The sequence below is a fragment of the Sus scrofa genome, chromosome 15, assembly GCF_000003025.6.
Source record: "Sus scrofa isolate TJ Tabasco breed Duroc chromosome 15, Sscrofa11.1, whole genome shotgun sequence".
Lineage (NCBI taxonomy): Eukaryota > Metazoa > Chordata > Mammalia > Artiodactyla > Suidae > Sus > Sus scrofa.
In genome coordinates, this window is record NC_010457.5 from 72,803,942 (window position 1) to 72,825,641 (window position 21,700).

The 21,700-nt window shown below is 36.5% G+C and overlaps 1 protein-coding gene and 2 long non-coding RNA genes across 5 annotated transcripts in view; 2 read left to right on the forward strand and 1 right to left on the reverse strand.

The window, feature by feature from the left end:
• Positions 1-21,700, reverse strand: part of SCN9A (sodium voltage-gated channel alpha subunit 9) — a 166,647-nt gene that overhangs the window by 58,236 nt on the left and 86,711 nt on the right. Inside the window, exons 11-17 of one of the 3 annotated variants that reach the window (XM_021076176.1) lie at positions 19,824-20,111; positions 16,763-17,134; positions 13,601-13,730; positions 12,126-12,364; positions 9,397-9,570; positions 8,265-8,621; positions 5,610-6,086 (exon numbers count right to left, since the gene is read on the reverse strand). In XM_021076176.1, coding sequence (XP_020931835.1) covers positions 5,610-6,086; positions 8,265-8,621; positions 9,397-9,570; positions 12,126-12,364; positions 13,601-13,730; positions 16,763-17,134; positions 19,824-20,111 — 2,037 coding nt within the window. The remainder of the gene's footprint in view (positions 1-5,609; positions 6,087-8,264; positions 8,622-9,396; positions 9,571-12,125; positions 12,365-13,600; positions 13,731-16,762; positions 17,135-19,823; positions 20,112-21,700) is intronic. The other 2 variants (XM_021076177.1, XM_021076178.1) reach the window with 2 other exon arrangements.
• LOC110257168 lies at positions 858-16,854 on the forward strand. The gene is made up of 4 exons (XR_002339414.1): positions 858-5,074; positions 7,262-7,342; positions 14,193-14,418; positions 16,663-16,854. It is a non-coding gene; the product is annotated as an uncharacterized LOC110257168 (long non-coding RNA).
• On the forward strand, positions 16,946-20,142 carry LOC110257169. The gene is made up of 2 exons (XR_002339415.1): positions 16,946-17,348; positions 20,009-20,142. It is a non-coding gene; the product is annotated as an uncharacterized LOC110257169 (long non-coding RNA).

Genomic DNA, 21,700 nt, shown 5'->3' on the forward strand with positions numbered 1-21,700 from the left:
TCCTTTGCCATTTTTTTCTTCTACAATGATGACAGGGAATGAGAAGTGTATAGGGACTTTGCTTCCTTTAGGAACATATACTTTGTATAACTGTGTTTGCAGTTTTAAGTGACACTCTCTTGAAAGGTGGAAGTTTCTGTAAAATTTGAAGGTTTCATTGATCTCCTTTCTCCAAGGGCCTCAGCTAGCTCCATCACAACTTGGAGACAATGTTTCTAAACACTCAAGAACTACTGAGTAAAGCTAAGTATCTGCATTTGGCTGCAGGAGGAATGAATGGGGGATCTTTCTGTGAGGAAAAGTTTAGACAGGATGTTTTCCCCTCTGCTGAGTACACAAGATGAGCAAGTTCACTGATAAAAGATACATTTGTCAAAAGAGCAGTAAGAAGATTTGGACTATTAGATTAATAGTTAGTAGCCTCTGTGAAAGCTGTCAGAGTTTACTCCAAAATCACGTGAGCAATGTCAATGCAGCGGCTTCCGTCATTGCTAAAGCTCAGGCTTGATCCCTGGCCAGGTTAACTGCACATGGCCATGAGCACAGCCGAAAAAAGAAAAAAAAGGAAAAAAAAAAAAGAAAGAAATCACACGAGGCTTATATTTCAAAATATTTGGAGAAATGAGCAGGATAAATTCAATACTTTCCCCCTGAAATTTACATAATACTTTCAAAATTAGTAAATAACTGAAAAAAGGGAAAGTCTCTCTATGAAAGAGCTCCCCGTTTAAACTAAGTTTAAAAAAAATTTTTTTTTTAGGGCCACCTGTGGCATATGTAAGTTCCCAGGCTAGGGGTCAAATCTGAGCTGCAGCTGCCAGCCTACCCCACAGCCACAGCAAACTCCAGATCCAAGCCTCATCTGCAATCTACACCACAGGTTGCAGCAGTGTTGGATCCTTAATGCACCAAGCTAGGCCAGAAATCAAAACTGCATCCTCATGGATACAACTTGGGTTCATTTCCACTGAGTCACGACAGGAAGTCCTAAACAAAGATTTATTAATTTAGCTTTTTAGAACTTACAATTTTGAGATTTGGCAGGATTAAAAAATAAAGACTTACACTTAAGAATTTAATTAAGCCAGATGCCAGTCACATTGAATTATTACAGCTGGGTGAAAATTTTTTTTTTTTTTTTTGGTCTCTAAGCAACTGTTAGCACAGTGCTTGGAGCATAGCAGATTTCAATAAATATTTATTGAATGAATGGGTGCATTTCATGCTTCATTTGAGGCTCATAATAATGAAGCGCTTCATTGCTAATGGTGAAAATCTGTAGCTTGTTAATGTTTGCCAAGGGTTTAGCAGGCTGCACTATGCCCTGGAAGGAGGCTGATTCTGAGATGGGCCATCAGTTCAGAGCATAACCTGAGAAACAGTGACAGGAGTCATATTCTCATGGGTCCCCCAAGATGACAGCATGTCTTCCTTGACTCTGGGACAGACTCTATCTTCAGAGAAATGCTGACATTCTGTTGCTAATTATTGCTTCAAAACTGTTGAAGATATTTTATTCAACATCTTAAATAGAACTCATTTCCTTGGTCATTTTCTGGTCAGATATTTTATTACGAAATATTTGAGTTTATTCTGGAGTGTATATTTATTTAGCCATCAGAAAAAAGACATCTGCCTATCAGCTGATACTGGAAGAGGACAGAAAGTCCCATAAAATACTATGGAAAAAAATGAGGCTACACCATGAAAGAGAGGGGATATTTGTTTTTTGGATGGGGAAGGGGAAAGAGAAAAGTGTCAAAGGTAGAAGATTTTTTTTCCCTCTTGTTCAAAATGCAGATTCTTAAATAGGCAAAAGGGAAAAATATCCCTGGCCCCTGAATAAAGAAAGGAATTCTTCAGAAAGATGGACCAAAACAAGCCATGGGTGAATTTAGGTTTATCTCTTATACCAACTCAATCTATCTCAGTGGCTATTGCTGGTAAGGATTCTGAGGTTGCATCCAGACTTAGGCAGATAGAGTTTGTATGATATGGCCCAGAATGGGCATTTGTAACAAGTTCCCTATATGTGTCTTTACATGCTAAAATTGAACCTGTAGCACTTAGCTACTTACAATGTGTACAGGACTATTCAATTCCATATCCATAACAATTGTTAACTAGGTACTTCGTTTCCAACAGGCACTTGTCTAATTATTTACCTAAATCATTTAATATTTATTATAATTCTATTGTGCATGTAAGTAAACTAGGAAAAAAAAAAACCCAGAAGTTTTTGTAAATTGCTCAAGGTCTCAGAGTTAGTAAATATCAAAGCAAGGATCTAAGGCAAGTTATTCTCTCTCCAGAGGCTGTATCCTTTACCACATTCTTAAGGTAGTGCTTAAGATTTAACAATGTACATGTAGTGAATTGGGCATCACTTTCTATGGATAATCTAGTTTTGCCTCTTTGGGCAACGTTCACCAAAAACATGGCAGTCATTATTTCAAAGATGTCTTAGGCATAAAAAAATAAGGAAGTTATAAAGGAGGGAAGAAGCAGTTAAAAAACTGGGAACTCAAGTGGGAGTTGAAGATGAGGGGAATTAGAGCACAGAGGTTGTCAGGGAAGGGTAATAGAAACACTTCAGGCAAAAAGGGAAAGCTGCATTTTTTTAGTGGTCTAAATTGAAAAACACTAACAGGGCATAACCAGAAATATTTAAATCTCAGGTCACTTGAGAGAAAGATTCTAGATGCAGGATTTCACCATTGGCCACAGCCTAATAGTATCTCTACATTATCTAACAAATTTCCTATAGATCTTGAACTTTCATCGCTTCTCAAGTGTGGCATATAGTCAAGTAGTCTGCTTCAAGATGACACACTTTGCGATATGCCAAGGAAAATGTCTTAGGAAAAAAGACAAATTTCCAAAGTTCAAAATTTTAAATCTGAACTTTTAGAGACTAGTAATGAATTCAATAATAAACACAATAGCTAACATGTTTTAGGACTTACCAACTCAAATACTATGTTAAATGATTTTAAATGACTAGTTTCTATATTCTTTATGACAACCTATGAATAGCCTCAAGCTCCTGAATACTATGTAAATCACAGATGTGAAATAGAAAAAGTGTATTTCTCATGTAGCTCTGAATATAATATCATAAAAAATCCAATGATAATGAAGAATATGCAAATATGACCATCACATGGTCTTTAGATAACACAGTTTAAATGCACTAAATTTCATGCTTTTTAGGAAGTATTTATGAAATAGGTGACAGAGTAACTTTATGGATGATCAAAATAATCTATTTTAGTACCCAAACACTTTACAGACTAAACTGCTAATTATAAAAGACAGCTTTGTATTACAACATCACAAACCTCCTCTGGATACCACAGGGTATATAAATTTATCAAATGAAGCCTCGGTACCTCAGGGGAGACAAACTGTGTATTAATCCAAATAGGAATGTGTGGTTTATGGACAAATACAGGGGAAGGAAGGTCGACTCATGAATAATAAAACTGGGACTCTTACCTGGGCTCTGCCTTGAACTAGCTCTATACCAAATAAAGATACTTCCTCTTACTACTTTCTCAGAAAATGAGGTGCTAAAGGGAGCAGATCTATGAGATTTCCTTTAAAATGTTATAACTCAATATACTAAGAAGATGACTTTGGCCAGACACTAAAGAGATCCATGGATGGATAGCCACAGTTTTGAGCAAAGAAAAGTGACCAGGTAAGAAATGATTATTCCAAAATATTAAGATGTAAGCAATGTTTCGTAAACTCTGCCAAGCTGCCAAAGTACCCTAACGTCTAGAATCTCAAACTTATACAGACAGTCGGCTAGGCAACCAGGGTTTTATAACTCTAACCTTTGTAGGCAGAAAAATAAGATAATTGAATTCATTTCCCTTTTCCCATAAAACTAGACCCAGGTGCTCCTGAACAGGGTATGTGGAATCTAACTATCTACCTTCATGCCCAAACCACCACACCTTTTGAATTTTGGAGATAATATTTCTTCCGTGTAAAGCTTTTAAAAATAAAAACTAAAATATTTTATTCCTTACTTTATCATCTCAGAAATAATTTCTTTGGCTACTTAGAAATATATATTCATAATTTATTTAATAATCTATTCATTCAGTTATTAAGTTATTGAGCATTCACTATGCACCTAGTAGTGGGCACATGGCCAGAGCATGCATGCATACATAAACACACATGCCCAGCTGTGTACCCTTATCCACAAATCCACTATAGCTTCATGGAGGATAGGGAGGATAGATCTTAATACAGGGTTAAGCAGATAGAATATGTTTGGGAAATACTTGTCAAATACTTTCATGTGACCTGACCTAAAGAAAGGAAAAATATTTGAAAGTGATATCTTAAAACTTAAAAGAGATGCCATAAAAATACTGTCATAAAACTTATGGTTTTATATTCCATATTAATAAAAATATGCTCAATAATACTTTGAATATACACAATCAGGGGTGGGGGAAGAGGATACAAAAAACGTTGTAATAAAAGGTTCCTTTTGTCGGAATTCCCTTGTGGTGCAGAGGGTTAAGGATCCAATGGGTCAAGGATCCACAGTTGTCACTGTATCAGCTGCCATGGTGTGGGTTCTGTCTCTGGCCTGGGAACTTCCAATTGTTGCAGGTGAGACCAAAAAAAAAAAAAAAAAAAAAAAGGTTCCCATTCTCAATGAATTTATAGTACAATTTGATGCATACAATAATTTCTCAAAAAATTAAAATTCAAAGCTAAAAAATAAATCCAGGAAAAGGTGTAAAATTGTGTGAGGTTCAAAATGAGATCATATCGCTTTGAAGAGAAATTAGGAAGGATGTAATAGCTACCACTTTTGATCACTCTGAATACTGTTCTAAGTGTCCTACATGTATTAATTCATTTAACCCTCACCGAGCCCTATGATGTAAGAACTAATAATTTTTACATCCAAGGAAGCCGAGGGCTGTCTTGAAAAATGTGTAGAAGATTTTGACTGAAGAAGGAAACCCCAAGCAACATCATACAGGTTCTAAGTGTTCATGGCCCAGAATAAACGTGGCTTGGTTCAGATGCAGGAGTTCAGGTGAGTACTAGATGACAAAGCTGGTCAGCTGGCTGGGGCCATGGTGTGAAGGCTTTATCTACAGTCCATCATTCAAATCCACTTTGGGGCTCAAGGATACTTCAAAGGAGTGACATGATTAGGACTGAATCTGAGTAAAATTAATCAAAAAGGTGGATTAGAGCATATGGAAAATGGAGGCAGAGACACAAGTGGGGACTCCACACGGAATGGCTTAGGCAAGGAGTAGAGAGTACAAAGGCAAAGTGATGGAGAGGAGCTGAGGATTCAAAAGACACTGTGAAAAGAGACGGTATGTGATTTTGTAGCTGATAACAAACAGCGGATGAAGGAAGGGAAGACTCAGGTATGCGGTGCTTTCAAATCTAGCTAAATGGGATTAAATCAATGATTAAGAACATCTCTTCCCCTGTCAACTTTAAGAAGCTACTGTAAGAATTCATACACACACAATTATGACAGCAAAAATCTGCAATTGTAACTCATTTTACACTAATTAATAACATGAAACACAATGTGTATAAAACAATCTTACCCCTTTGCTGTATTCACTATCTGAATCACTGCTAAGTTCCTCAGTATTCATAATTTCCAAATCAGATTCCCCAGGTGCAATTGGCACTGTCACTGTGAGGCTGGGATTGTGAATAAATGATTGACAATCACTTTCTTCCATCAAGTATTTGTCCACACTGTTCCCCAAACCACTGGTTTTATCTTTTTCTTTGTGGAAATTGTGATCCTTGCTCATTTCAGCAAGTGTGCGGTTAGAGATATAGTTTTCTCTCTTATAATTGAGATCTTCTGCTCGTCTTATCTCTTTGGAAATCTCAGGCTTTTTGGAAAATGCTTTTAGAATAAATTCACGTAAGGTCTGTTTCACATAATTTATTCCTTTCTTAATTCTGGTCACTGCGATCTGGAGATTGTTTGCATCAGTGTCTTCGTCAATGGCTGTAAGATTGTCTGAACTAAATGAGCTCAGTAATAAGGCGAGAAATAGGTTGAGAACCTGTATCAGGGTGGGGATAGTGTTTGGAGAAATAGGGAGACAGGAAATAAAAGAAAATGAGTGCAGTTTTCTGAGATAAAGGCCAAAATCTAAACCAGTGATGAAGAGCCCTGTACTTCTTAACCCAATAAAAACATGATGGGGTAGAGGAGAAGCTAGACTTCTCATCAAATCTCTCCATATCTGAGCTTCTGTGAGCTTTGGTGATAGAGGTCAGCCATGCCCCTAAAGGGTTAACATGGGGAGCAAGGCGAATACCCCTCACCATTATCATGATGCCATTCCTAAGTTCATTTCTATGGCAGGAATCCCTTGTCCAAATTCCCTTTTATGGGCTTAAAAAGCCCTCCTACCATTTACCTGTAGTTAATATTTGTTACCTATGAGAAATTAGTAAAACAAGAAAATTGTTACCAGTGTCTACTGTGCTGCAGGTAACCTCAGCCAAGATCTGTGTTTACTTTTCCCAGGAGATAAATGTCACTTATTGCAACAAATGGAACATATGATACTTGCAGAGTTACTGTAATGAAATATTCTGACCAAACATTGTGCCAGCTTGTGATGTAATGAGGCTTTTAAAGCAAAGAAAAAGACCTGCCCATCAAATCTGATTTAAATGAGATAATGGCATTATGACTGGGTTGCTTCATTGCCAATCATTTTGGCCCTGGAAGAGATTATAAAAGAGGGCAGGACAACTCCTATTCTATCCTTGAAGCAAAATCCTGTTTGTATGCAAAACCATTTTTGTTTTTCCTCCTAGAGGTAGGGGTCCAGGTGAACTGAACATTGAAAAAAAAAGAAAAAGAAAAAAGAATCCTCAGAGAGCTAAATATACATAAATCATATTTTAAAAAATGTTTTATATAGAAAACAACAAGATAACTGAAATACCCTTTCATGTAAGTCTCCTTATGGACAAAAACATCTACCTCATAGTTAAAAAATTGCAATTAGACTGAACTGATTGAAAGATGATTGTCATGATAGCATTAGGGAATTCTCCCATCATATCTCAGAAGTACCATTATTTTTTTGTGGGGAGAATATTTAAGTCTATACTTTTAGCAATTTTCAGGTTGGAATGGGGGCTGCAAGGATCAAAAAAAAAAAAAGCAACTTATTTCAAGCCAGTGGGAAGTGAAGTACTAACCATATGACTTTTACCATAGACAACCTCCTGGGGATACTTGAGGAGTCTGAGGCCAGGCTGACCAACTCAACCAAGCCAACATGGTGCCTTTAAAGACTGAGTAAGAGCATATTATCCGTATTTTCTCCTACTTGTAAGCTTGAAAATTCCTACCAGTAGGTAAGTATAATAAGAAAGGAGGACACAAACAGAGAAGGCATACAAGCCAAGAAAACACTAATGGAGCAGTAGCTCACTTATAAAAGAGACACTGTAGAGCAGAAATGGGCACACCTTTTCTGTAAAAGGGCCATATAATAATAATTTAACCTTTGTAGGACACAGAATCTCTATGGAGCCTACTCAGACCTGCCCACGTGAAGTGAAACAGCCAAAGACAATATGTAAATGAACATGTTGCAATACATTTTGCTTATGGAAACTGAAATTTGAATTTCATATAATTTCCATGTGCCAAAAAAATATTTTTCTATAGATTTAAAAAAACATTTAAAGATGTAAAAAAAAAAATCTCAGTTTTGCAGAGCCATACAAAACTGAGTGGTGTGCTAGATTGGTCTATGGGCCATATAGTTGCTGATATCCGTTACAGATGCTAGTCTCATATATTACTATAACAGAGCAGGACTAGTCTTTTCATTTGCCTTCTTCCATATAATCTCACTTTTATTACTGTTAGTTCAATTATATTCTATTTACTAGTATAGCTTCATATTTGAATCAACGTTTAATGGACTTGAAAACCACTTTAATTCATATGACATCACTATTGAAATTAGAATAAAGTAGAAAATTTTCCAATGAAATATTGTAAAAAATGCAAATATCAGTTATCTGACACAGAGATTAAGGCAGCATTTCATTTTATTTTCTGTCCTTCACTGAATTAAAATAGTCAATATTCTATTATACTTAATAGTTTTAAATCTAATTAATCCTATAAAGATTATAATTATATATCATATAATCATATAACAATTTGCCATGGAGAATTTCAAGTGTAGGAACATCTGGTTACATACCACCAGGTTTCCAATGACCATGACCATCATGTAAACAATAAGGCACATGGCCTGACCAGCGACCTCCATGCAGTCCCACATGGTCTCTATCCACTCTCCACACAGCACCCGGAACACAATCAGGAAGGAGTGGAAGAAGTCATTCATGTGCCAGCGTGGGAGTGTACAGTCTTCATTGATCTTGCAGACACATTCTTTGTAGCTCTTGCCAAAGAGCTGCATGCCGACCACAGCAAAGATGAAGACAATGATGGCCAACACCAAGGTCAGGTTACCTAGAGCCCCCACAGAATTGCCAATGATCTTTATCAGCATGTTCAGTGTTGGCCAAGATTTTGCCAACTTGAAAACTCGGAGCTAAAAGTAAACACAAAGCTTAATATTAATTTTTATGAAAAAGTTCTCAATGTTTCCAATCTTGAATTTTGTTCCAAAATTTAGTTCTAAAATACTTTCACTATTACCTAGCTAAAATCAATTATTTCTATTTCTTATTTTCACCTATTCTCAATATTCTGGTTATTTTTGTTATACTTGTATACTTGCCACTATGTAATTACCACACATATTTTGAAGCAACTGTAATCTTAGTTCAGGGTTGCTATAGAAGCCTCTTATGGTATTAGATAGTATATCCTCTAGAAGTCAAAATATATCCTTAATTCTATTTTATGGTACTGTCCTAATATTTTTCATGCTGATATAGGGAGAAGGCCCAAAATCTTAGAGGATGATGCATTTAAAAACTTCATTTTTAAAAAAATTTTTTGATATCAGATAAAAATTTTGAGAGGACAATGACTTGATTTTTAATTGTCAAATCCACAAAGTAATGAACATAGTACAGTGGCTGAAATTCCATAAATCATACATTTCTTATTGTGAAATAAATTACTGCCCTATAATACTAGTATATACAACTGAACATCTTCAAGATCCTCAAATTAAAATATCCATCTGATTTGTGGTTCTTTAAGTACATTTATTACTCAATGAACTTTGTTTCACTAGATATCAAGACCTACTCTTGTCTTTTGATTCAAACTTCCAAAAGTTTTAAATAATAATAATGCAAAACCAAAGAAACACCCCTTTACATAAAGAATATAATGGTAAGGTTGGTCTCATTTACCAGTCTGAATGATCGTAGAACTGACAATCCTTCCACATCCGCTAGGAAAAGTTCCACTAAGCTTAAGGTCACAATAAGGCTGTCAAATATATTCCATCCTACTTGAAAATACTCATATGGATCCATGGCAATTAGTTTTAACACCATTTCAGCTGCAAAGATGCCAGTAAAGACCTACGTAAGACACATAAATGTTTTTCTAGTATTATTAAAAATATGGAACCAACCTAATGATGATAATGACTATCTGGCAATTACTGCGTTTCAGAAAATGTGTTAAATATGTGTATTATTATCTCATTTAATCCTGTAAACCAAGTATCATTACTCTCATAGCTTTAATACAAGCACTATAAGGTTAAAAAGCTCTAACTCTCCTGTCCGACCTTAACACCATTAGATAGCATTTTAGAAGAGCATACTAAAATTTCAGATAAATAAAACTTTTGAAAATTAATACAGTAACTCTTTCCAAAACATTTATGTGGGTCAACAAATTATTCTGGCTGGAAAGGAAAATGAAACAGATTGATGGTGAAATTTTGAGCCAGTCTTCTTTCCTGGTCTGACTACTCAGAGTAATAAGGAACATGTTGACTCACTCTTTAAAGATTTATCAGCAGAAGAGGAAAAGTTCTTAATTGAAATGGTGGCAGCTAAAGAAAGACTTCCAAAGCTCTGACACAAAAGTGCATCACAAAGCATCATTAATTCATGACACAGCAACAAAGAATTCACTTAAAAGGACAACAGTAAAAGACTTAGGAATCATTCAGGTACAATTTGATTCAAAGAAACTGATGGAAGAAAGTCGAAAGGAAAATGGTTAGCTCCGTAACTGTGTATCATTTTTAAAAATAATATAGCATCAAGAAGACTAGCCAAGGAGTTCCTGTTGTGGCTCAGCAGGTTACAAATCCCCTGTATCCATGAGGATGTGGGTTTTATCCCTGGCTTCACTCAGCGGGTTCAGGATCTGGCGTTGCCATGAGCTGTGGTGTAGGTCACAGACTTGGCTGGGATTCTGCATTGCTGTGGCTGTGGTGTAGGCTGGCAGCTGCAGCTCCGATTTGAGCTAGCCTGGGAACTTCCATATGCTGCAGGTGTGGTCCTAAACAAACAGAGAAAAGAAAAGAAAAGAAAAAGGAAAAGAAAAGAAGAAAAGGACTAGCCAGGAGCCTCTGGACTTGGGATTCTAATAATAGATAAGAAACAGGGTAAATCTTTTTTATGGATTCAGAGTGATACAGTCATTTCAGTGAGAAGGTACTGGTTTTGATGATTTGGACCTCTATCAACAGTTAGAAACTAGATGGTCCTGCCTTCTTCCACTGAGGAATAGAAAGAAGAATGCTAATTCACATTTGAATTTCAAACATCTTGACTGGGAAATTTGGGAGAGAAGACTGACTTAGAAACACTCTTTGACTTCAAAGGGCAATTGGTTTGGGACCACAGCAAATGTACAGTTATCTTACATAGACATTTACAAAGATATCCAGAGTTATTCATGCTTTATGAAGAGTCATAAGCTGGGAACTTTTCGCTATGAAATAGAACTTCTCTTGCTTCATGAAGACTGTCAGAAACAAGCACTTTCTGTTTGCCATAAGGCACTAATTAAGCTAGCAGGTGATCAACACTGCACATTTAAGAGATCACTCTGGCATCAACTTTCCTAATAGAACTCTATATCTTCCTGAAGCCTACAACCCTTCTATCTTCTGGATCCAGTTTAACCACTTTGGTTTCTCAATGTTTTTCTTCTCAAGGGTTGTTTCTGCTGTCATTGAAAGCATGGTGATGATCATGATAATGATAATAGGTTTAATTTGTTGAGTACTTACAAAATGTCAGGCTATTAAGTAGAGGTGTTTATTCTTTTCAATAATACGTAAAATGTTAGAATCATAAATAACAAATTGTTATTATTATTATTTGCTATTTTAGGGCCACACCCATGGCATATGGAAATTCCCAGGCTAGGGGTCGAAATGGAGCTAAAGCTGCCAGCCTACACCACAGCCACAGCAACACAGGTTCAGAGCCGTGTTTACAACCTACACCACAGCTCTCGACAATGCCGGATAACCGACTGCGGCCAGGGATTGAACCCGCATCTTCATGGATTCTAGTCAGGTTCATTACCACCGAGCCACGAAGGGAACTCCAAGAATTGTTATTATTTTATAAAGTATTATTATTATTATAAAAATGAGAAAATTAAAGATTATAGACATTAAAACATTTTCCCAAGGTCACATAACCAATAAGAGACAGAACCAGAATTCCAACTCAGGACTTTGGGAATCCAAAGACCTGGATAATTTACCTCTTATGTCAAAACAAAGTAGCTCATAGTGTTTCTAAAAACATGTAGGGTATGTACTCATGAGGAAGCTGCAATGTAGTTATAAATTGGGTAAGAAAGTATCAAATTTTCAGTGTTGCTGCTAAGAGACATGTAGGCAGGAAAAGAAACACACATCACTTCCCAAGATGGTGATTCCTCATAGAAATAGTATTGTTATTTACAGACCTCAGTACTACTACAAAATTATTTAAAAATAGTACCTATCACCAGCAACTTGACTCTGTATGATTCATATCGTGAATTCTGTATATGCAAAGTTTCCTAGCTATATAATCATCTGAATTAAAAAAAGAAATGACCATCATGACAACCAAAGAGAGCAGCTCTGGGCCCATAACACATATTAAGGACTCACCAAATTTCCCACAGTGAGCACATTTTTGAATTCATCAGTCATGGGGTGATGTTCCATAGCCATGAACAATGTGTTTAAAACTATGCAAATGGTAATGGCAAGATCTACAAAAGGATCCATTACAATAAAATAGATAAGTTTTTTGAATTTTATCCAATATGGAGAGCAATTCCAGATCAAGAACGTGTGTGCAAATCTGTACCACCAAGGCGGGCATTTTTGTCTGGATTCCTCAAGTTCTGGGAGGAAAAAAAAAACAAAAACAAAAACAGAGAACATGAAATCCATCACTTGTATACCATGTATTTTACTCCTAACCAGGCACAAACCAACAGTATACTTTAATACTGAAATAAATCTTCTGGTTTAGACTTTGAAAATTCAACAATACTGTTTCTATGAAAGCATAGCATATTACATAAAAATATATCACACGCTCCTTTACTAGATCAGCCATAAGGAGAAGGCAGTGAAATTAATGAATGGGAGCAGATATGGATATCTCTGAGAGAAACATACACTTAACACATGATGGTAAACAAAAGAACTAATGTTTTCTTAATGGAGGTATGTATATTTTTAAAATAAATGTGTACATACCAACGATATACACACTTTCCCTTGTACCCATAGTACCATTTGTCCTTAACCCATTACAACAATAACACACTTCTACCCTCACCAGGAAAAGTTCTTTTTAGTTCACAAGTAAAAACCATCCCAGAACCAAGAGACTAGAAATAACTTACAAAGTTACTCATGCAATGGATATTATATACCATTAGCCCATTTGCTTCTCACCATGAATTTAAGAGGTGGGTGAAATTTTGCCTGGACCCATCATGGGTATGGGGAGGGATGACATGGACAAGATGGGACCTGGGGCACATTGTGTGGAGAGAGGGTGGGAGCCAACACATTTTCTAAATTGCCATCCTTTTACTTTGCTCTTACTGTATCTCAGGGTCTGACCAGTACCATTTGCATCAGAGTCTCTAAACTGCTTTCTTGGATGCCTTTGTATCACAATCTTAAGAGACGTCATGTTACATAGTACCATTTGTATAGATGTGCTCAAAGGCAGCAATTTATAGACATCTGGAAGTTTGTCTTGTTTTCTTGCCTATTAGAAAGATGATAAATTCATGAGACTAGGTATAGTTTCCAAGAACACATAGGGAGAAAACCATACAACCCTGGGTTAACCTCACTTTCTTCATTAGCACCATAAAACTATTTTATCTTTGAAAGGTTATATTACCCAAAGCCCGTCTTTAATCACAAATAACTTTATCCACTTTTTAAGTCCATAAAGACAATTCCATTGGTATCCACTGCTTATCCTTACCATTGCTTATAACCATTTCTTAGTCTTTGAACTCTTCCTAAGAACTTGCTATACCTATTTAAGGCAGACCAGGACTTACATGGATTTTGTTAAAAACCTGTATGGTAAAGAGACTATTATCCTGTACCTTCAACAGTGTTTGTTAATATGCTTGCCCGACTCATAGCCCTTTGTCTGAGATTGGGATCATTCAACATATCCTCAGAAAGGAGGTAAGAACTGGGACGTCTTTTCTTGCGTATTTGATTGGTTGTACCCTGAAAAAAAAAAGACGATTGAGTACAGTTTTAAGAATGGTATTCCAATAAATTGTCGGTATAAAATAAAATCTTGCTCACATAGTTATAGTGAGGAATTAAAAGTAGAGACCAGATTGTTGATTTGAATCATGGCTCTGCTACTTACTGGCTGTGTATCATGGGAGAGAAACTTAACTTCTCTGTCTCTGTTTTCATCATTGGTAAGGTGGGGATGACTGAAGTACTTGTCTTAGTCTTGCTATGAGAATTAATACTTAGGAATTGAAAAATGCAATGAGCTTTTATCATTGTTATAATCACTATCATTATCTGTTTTTCTGGGTCTCTAATTTATTCAGATAGTTTTACCTTGTAAGAGTTCTACAAGAGAACAGCTAAACAAGTATTGCAGTGGCATGTGCATAACGGGACAGAACCTCAATGTTCTCTGATAAGTTTCTGTAATTATTCTTTGTCAAGGTAATAGCACTAATGGAGACAACTATAAGGACTGTTTCTCACTGCTAAGGAAGAGCTCATGAAGTGCTCTGAGTCTATGAGGACAAATGACTCAGTTTGAAAAGGATAATCACGACGGATGGAAACTGTAGCAAAATGGAGATCACAAGCTCCATCTAAAAGAGGTGACCACTCCCTAGCTCTAAAGGATTGCTGCCATGCAGGAATATTAGCTCAGTTTTACAAGGTACACCATTTTTATGTGAAGGTGCCTCATTAGTTGCTAAATTTTGGCAACTAATTCAAAGTTAAAACATTATGCCAGTTCAGTGCAGGCCAACATTACACATACACACACACACACACATGCTCACACACACATATATACATGTAAACAACTATACAACTCTACATCTATCTACTTCTGTGTAGTATGTATTATGTGTGTACTCACATATACCATTTTACAAACACAGAGATATACAGATCTAGGGTTGCAACGTTGTATAGTTGTTTAGATATAATTATATATGTGTCTACATTAAACCATAAAGAGTCTAACTATGTGCATGTGTGTATGTATGTATGCATGTATGTGTATGTGCAAAGATACATACACATCTGCAAGTAGCTTTTCATAGAGATCTCTCTATAATCACATTTTCTCTGATATATTCTCTAATTGACTGATTTTCCAGAAGCAGAGATTTTTCTCTCTCAAGTGAAACAATCAGCTGTGTTGATTAAATAAAGTCTTCACGTGGACATGTCTCAGGAGTCAGGGTTATTATTATTTGTCATGCATTTTTTTTTCATCTAAATTGTACGATATTCCACACTGTTATGTTTTGCATTTCTGTCAAAGCTTTAAGTATCCACTCATTACTCCTGTTTGGTCATTTTAAATTTTAGGATTTAGAGCAAAACTTCTTTTTGTAGTAAAATATGAAGCAGTAATTGAAACATTTCATTTAAAAATAGGAAATAGGAGTTCCTGTTGTGGCTCAGCGGTAACGAACCCGACTAGTATCCACGAGAATGTGGGTTCAATCCCTGGCCTCAATCAGTGCATTGAGGAGCCAGCGTTCCCCTGAGCTGTGGTGTAGGTCACAGACTTGGCTTGGATCTGGTGTTACTGTGGCTGTGGAGTAGGCCAGCAGCTGTAGCTCCGATTCGACCCCTAGCTTGGGAACTTCCATGAGCTGCAGGTACTGCCTGGGAACTTCCATGTGCCACAGGTAAAAAGCAAAAGGAAAAAAATAAGAAAATAATCTCCAAATATTATACACATTATATAATCTTTTACAGATAATACACATTGTTGAAAAGCAAAACACAACAAAGATGTGGTTCTGTGGAAATTTAACATGCTCATTTGATAAGGAAAAATACCTTGACAGAGGGCTGAAGCTGTATCACGCAAGCACAGAGGTCATACGTTACCTACAAGCACATGCATTCTATTTAAATGGAAATATGTGTGTGGCCATGGCTTTGACGGAACTTTAATCTCACTTGAAATACTACACGGTCTGCAAGTATGAATATATGAATAGGTGGCATGAGTTCAGAGCTTCTTGGGTTAAGCAAAGCCTTGCTAATACTGAGTGATGCAGTGTAAAACAGTGAGAGGCCTGAAGAGGCAGTCGAGAAACTCCGGAAACCAGAAATCTCTCACTTTCAAGCCTAATCAGACCATTTTCTCTAACTTCTCAAAGTCTCCTAAACTCTCGAAATTATTGGTTTGGAATGGTGTTTTGTTTTTGTCTGTATATGTGTATGTTGGATTAATGTATATGTTTTGGATATTCTATTTTTATTCATAGATTCTAGAACAAAAAGTTGTTTTTAAATGAAAACAGTATTTCATTTATGTATGGGAAAAAAGCATAGTTATTTTAAATTATTTCCAAGTTGAGAAACCTACCAACATGGGAGAGAAAGTGTGGTGGTTAAACAGCACAAGCTCTGAAACAGAAGTTCTCCGTTTAAACTTTAGGACTACCATTTACTAGCTAAGTGACCCTACACAAATCACTTTAGTTCCCTGTGCCTCAGTCTCCCCAGTTGTAAAACAGGGATAATAATATAGTATCTCATAGGGCTGCTACAACTAATGTGTTTGTATTATTATTACTATTATTCATTATTAACAACTCAAAGATGATCTCTTGCAATAAGGTATATATTAAGTACTGACTTGAAAGAAATAGTAGGGCACAAATAATCCATATTTCCTTACAGACATGGGACCTATTACCAACTAATAAGACTGGCATTATCAATTCATTTTCTGTGCCAGTACATTTTTTACAAGTTGTTTCCTAAGGGAATGATTTATAATCTTTAAGTACAATATCAACAGAAAAGTACTTTTTTTTTTCAAAAATGGGGCTTTATATATCTTTGAATTAGACACCCATACCAATAGGATGAGGAGATGTTAATCTTTTGAAGATGTGTTTCTAACATAAAGTATTGCAAAATGCAGAGCCATTCCCAGGACCAGAGAGGAGGCCCCTTCAGCAGAGAGATTGACTTATGCAAGAATAAGGGCCGAACCATGCCTGAGCTATTTAAAACATCCTTACGCTGTCATCAGAAGTTGCCTTATCTATTATCACCTCTGGCAGAAGCTGTCCATTGGGGAGCATGAGAGCTGAGGGTCCATCAACCAAGGAGACCACACCATTGCAGTCGACGGCACTGTGCATCTTCCCGTTCACCGGCAGCACTGGGGGGGATCTACTGGCCTGACTGATGTTACTGCTGCGTCGCTCCCGAGGTCTATGTGGCACAAACAGTGAGCCCCTTCGGCTCTCATTGTCTCCGAAAATGCTATGTTCATCGTCGGCAAATTCTGTTTCAGATCCAATATCTTTTCCTCGACCTCTGAAACTAAAAAGACTTGTTCTGCTGCTCCGCCTTGCAGAAAACAAGGAGCCACGGATGCTGAGTGGTGACTGCAAAAAAAATTAGAGATGACATGTATCTGCTGAAAAACCTAAAGACAGAAGTACATTTCATGTAACTACCATTGAGATCACTGACTTGAGGGCAGGTGGCTCGGCACCAGCTTAAGAGAAACATTTTTAAAAACAAAGACATTCAGCAAGAAGACAAATTCTTCTAAATAAGGAATGAAAAAGCTGGAAGAATGCATCCGTTCAGGACCAGGTATATTACTTGTTGCTGTATAAGTCTTCACAGTTCTGGCCTAGAGTCATATCGCCCTTCTTTCTGTACCATTCGTTTTGTTATAAAGAACATACCACTTTTTAAAAAGGGGAGTTCCTGCTGTGGTGCAGTGGTTTAAGAATCTGACTATAGTGGCTTAAGTCTCTGCAGAGTCACGGGTTTGATCCCCAATCTGGTGTAGTGGATGAAGGATCCAGTGTTGCTGCAGCTGTGGCAGACGTCAAAGCTGCAGCTCAGATTCAATCCCTGGCCTGGGAACTTCCATATGATGTGGGTGTGGCCATAAAATTAAAAAAAAAAGAACTTGGTATTGATAACTATTAATGTTTAAAAATTTACTGAAGTATAGTTGAGTTACAATGCTGTGTTAATTTCTGCTGTACAGCAAAGTGATTCAGTTACACATACATATATATATTCTTTTCCATATTCTTTTCCTTTATGGTATATCACAGGATATTGAATATAGTTCCCTGTACTATATAGTTCCTATATAGGTCTTTGTTTTGTTTATCCATCCTATACATAATAGTTTGCCTCAATGAATCCCAAACTCCCAATGATAACTGTTACTGAGCTTTACATATATCAATTCCTACATTCCATGTACTGAAACTTTCTTCAAGCCAAAGACCATGCTGTATGCATCTTTGCATTCCACTGCTTGCAACTCTACCCTACATACTGAGGGCTCATTAAGGGTTGTTAAGAAAGACCATTTAATACTAGTGATTTTATAGTTATAAAATAAAAGGTCACGCTTACATGACTCATGTCCAAGATGAGCTGTGTCTATAAACCAAACTGCCTTTTCTTTAAAAGTATCTATTTGAATAAACATTAGTGCTTATGTAAAGGACAAAGTAGTGGGCATTGTGAACAACTGAAAATGTGTATGATAAGGTCTCAGCCTTAAAACTAGCTCAAACTGCTCTTGTTGCATTTCTTTTTATTGATATCACATGTATTCAAATTCTGTCTCCCCAAGTATATTACGAAATCTTTGCAGGCGGGGAATCTTATTTTTGTGTATATCTGGCGTGATCTTATAGACATGATCTTATAGACATGAGTAACAGAGGCTAGACGTTTTAAGTGAAAATAGATGCAAGGAATAGTAATTCTGAGTGAGTAACTGAAGAGGGGATGGGAGGAGTGGAGAGGAGAGAGGAAAGTGTATGGATGGGTGGCACTTAACTCACGGGTGAAGAATGACTGGTCTTATGCTACAAGAAGAACAAGGAAGAAAATCACCACTTAGAGAAAACCATGTGTCCCAAGTAATAAAGGCATGAAAATATAGGGCCTGTAGGTGAGGGTAGACAATCATGGGGGACTGAGGGAACCTAAAGATCAAAAAAGGTGGGAATGAGGCTAAAGCATCGATAAAATGTGGGTCCTGTTCTGCAGTCAAGCAGTGATTCAACAGAGATGTTTGTTTCTTTTGTTTTGTTTTGAAGTTGAGCAGAAGAACTACTTTGTTTTAGAAAAAATGATTTGAAGGGACTGTACAATGGAAAAGAGGGAAGTGTAAAGGAGGATAGAAGTAATGGTTCATTTTAGAGCTCTGTAGGCAGAGGGATGGAGAGAGGTGGAGGTTTCAATGGAAAAAGAAGAAGAGGGAAAGAGAAATTCCACACAAGCACACATAACTGATAATGGGACTAGATATCAGTAGATGGTGCATTTGTGGGGTGGAGGCGGGGTGACTAATATTCTAATGATACTTGCAGGGGTGAAGAAAAGAAAAAAAAAAAAACCAGTCTAAGGTTCATTTTAAACAATGAGGCATTACAAAATACAGACTAGGAGTTCCCGTCGTGGCGCAGTGGTTAACGAATCCGACTAGGAACCATGAGGTCGCGGGTTCGGTCCCTGCCCTTGCTCAGTGGGTTAACGATCCGGCGTTGCCGTGAGCTGTGGTGTAGGTTGCAGACGCGGCTCGGATCCCACGTTGCTGTGGCTCTGGTGTAGGCCAGAGCCACAGCAACCCCTAGCTGGGAACCTCCATATGCCATGGAAGCGGCCCAAGAGATAGCAACAACAAAAAAAAAGACAAAAAAAAAAAAAAAAAAGACAAAAGACAAAAAAAAAACAAAAAAAAAAAACAAAAAAAAACCAAAAAAAAAACAAAATACAGACTAAATAAAGATAAAATTTATAATATAAATAATTTTACCATTTCTACAATGGTTCTCATGAATATTTGTTTTAGAATATTTATGTTGGAGAAGACGTGACAATTTCAAAACTATAACCTCCCTCAGAGTGGTCAAACTTAAATGGAAAATCATGTCCATTTATGTTCTTTGAATAACTGTTCAGAAATCAGTAAGTTTTTACCTAAAAATTTACACATAGAGTCACTCCTCTCTGAGGTCCCATCCCTAAGATAGAACAATCTGCTTTATAATCCAATCTCCAGTGACATGCATTCAATAGTGTCCGTGGTACCTGGTTAGGGGTGGACAATCTCTTTTCACGAGCTCGCATGTGGCCTTCAACACCAAGGTGGAAACTTTTTCTCCTGATGCTCTCCTCTGATTCTGATTTGGACAGTTTCTCATCATCTCCCTTTTCTTCCCCACTGGAGAGCTTTTTTTGATTCTTTTTCTTCCTTCTGTTTCTTCTTTCTTTAGCACTTTTGGAGCTCAGCTTGGACGTTTCAGAAGAACTCTCCGAAAGGCCCATTATTCGGCTTCTCCCAATGCTTGTGTATTCAGCTGCTGCCAGTGCTATTGCCTGTGGGACCAAAAGATCACACACACAGTGAGTCACTTCCAAAGACTGGGAAACTCTATTATGGGGCATCTATTTACCATGAATTTAATTACACTCTGCATGTAATCAGGTCCCTTATACAGGAAGTAATGTTGTTTTCTTTGCATTATGACTAGAGAGTTTACAAAATATGTATTTGCTGCTTCTCCTGCATTGTAATAAAGCCATATGATGCTTTGGAATTAAACTATTACATTATATATACATATATATAATTTATATATATAATTTATACATATATGTAAGCAATTTTAAGTAGTATATGTGAAAGTTTTTATTCTAGGTAATTTTGGGACATAAAACTCATAAACCACATGATGAGATAATTTGTATACCTTGTTTGAGTAATTAACACATATTATCAACAGAATCATGTTATTCTATAGTTTAATGAGGAATGAATTATTTGAAAATAAAATAAAGTATTACAAAATATCTCAAGAAAATGAAAGAAGCTTTTAAGAGGTTCCCTGGGAAATTCCTGGGATAGCCTACTGCTACCTGTTGTATAAAAATTAAACTTTTATTATAAAAATAAAACAATGCTTGTAAAAATTGGGAAGATAAAGATATTGTGAATAAAAACCAAAAATCATTCATAATCATATATCCTAGAAATAACTGGTGTTAACATTTCTTCCAGTCTTTATATGTATAATTTTTAAATTGTTTGTATCTTATTTTGTATTCTACAACTTAATACACTGTTATATTAACACTTTTTCCTGTCATAATATTTTTAAAACACATCATTTTATGGCTGAATAGTACTCTAAGACACAAAAATATTATAATCCTCTCAAGCATTTTCTACTTTTTGGAAATTTAAATGCTTTCTGATTTTTAATATTATTAAAATCCTGCACTGAACAACTTTCTGCATCAAGGTTTTTCTGCATTATAGATTACCACCCTCCCACCAATAGGTGAGTATCCTTTAAGAGATTTAACTAGGTCAAATCATCAACCATGTTTTAGTACCCTTGCAGAATATTTGAAATGTTGGTTCTCTTAGTACAAATCCTCTTAAACTTTTCCACTGAAGTACCCTTTGGAGGGAGAAGTAAGGAGAAATCTAAGAATCTGTGACTTAACCTAAAGTGGCCACAATCACAAGTATTGTGTTCTCAACATCTCACATTTAATCCTTGCAACAGTAACTAAAACACATGAACATTTGCTGTCTACCCTACAGAGTATCTGTTAACTTTAACATCAAAATAATTTCCTCTAAACATCTGTGTACACTTGTTCCTCTGGGGAAATACATCATATATATTTGGGGACTTTGCATAATGTATATACACTGAGGAATCATAGGTAACAGTTTAGAAGGAAGAACTTAGAATGTTCTCTATGCCAGAGTGAGTGAGCTGATTATGGGGGAAGGTGAAATGGGCCAGATGTCAAACCTAACTCAAGCCAGAATTGCTTCCTTCCACCTCATCGGAATGAAGATTCAGTTCTTATAAAAGAATTCAGGGAGGAAAACCACCCCAGGAAAGGCTGAGTATAGACATAGGGCTTCTGTCATTCCCCTTTACATTCCT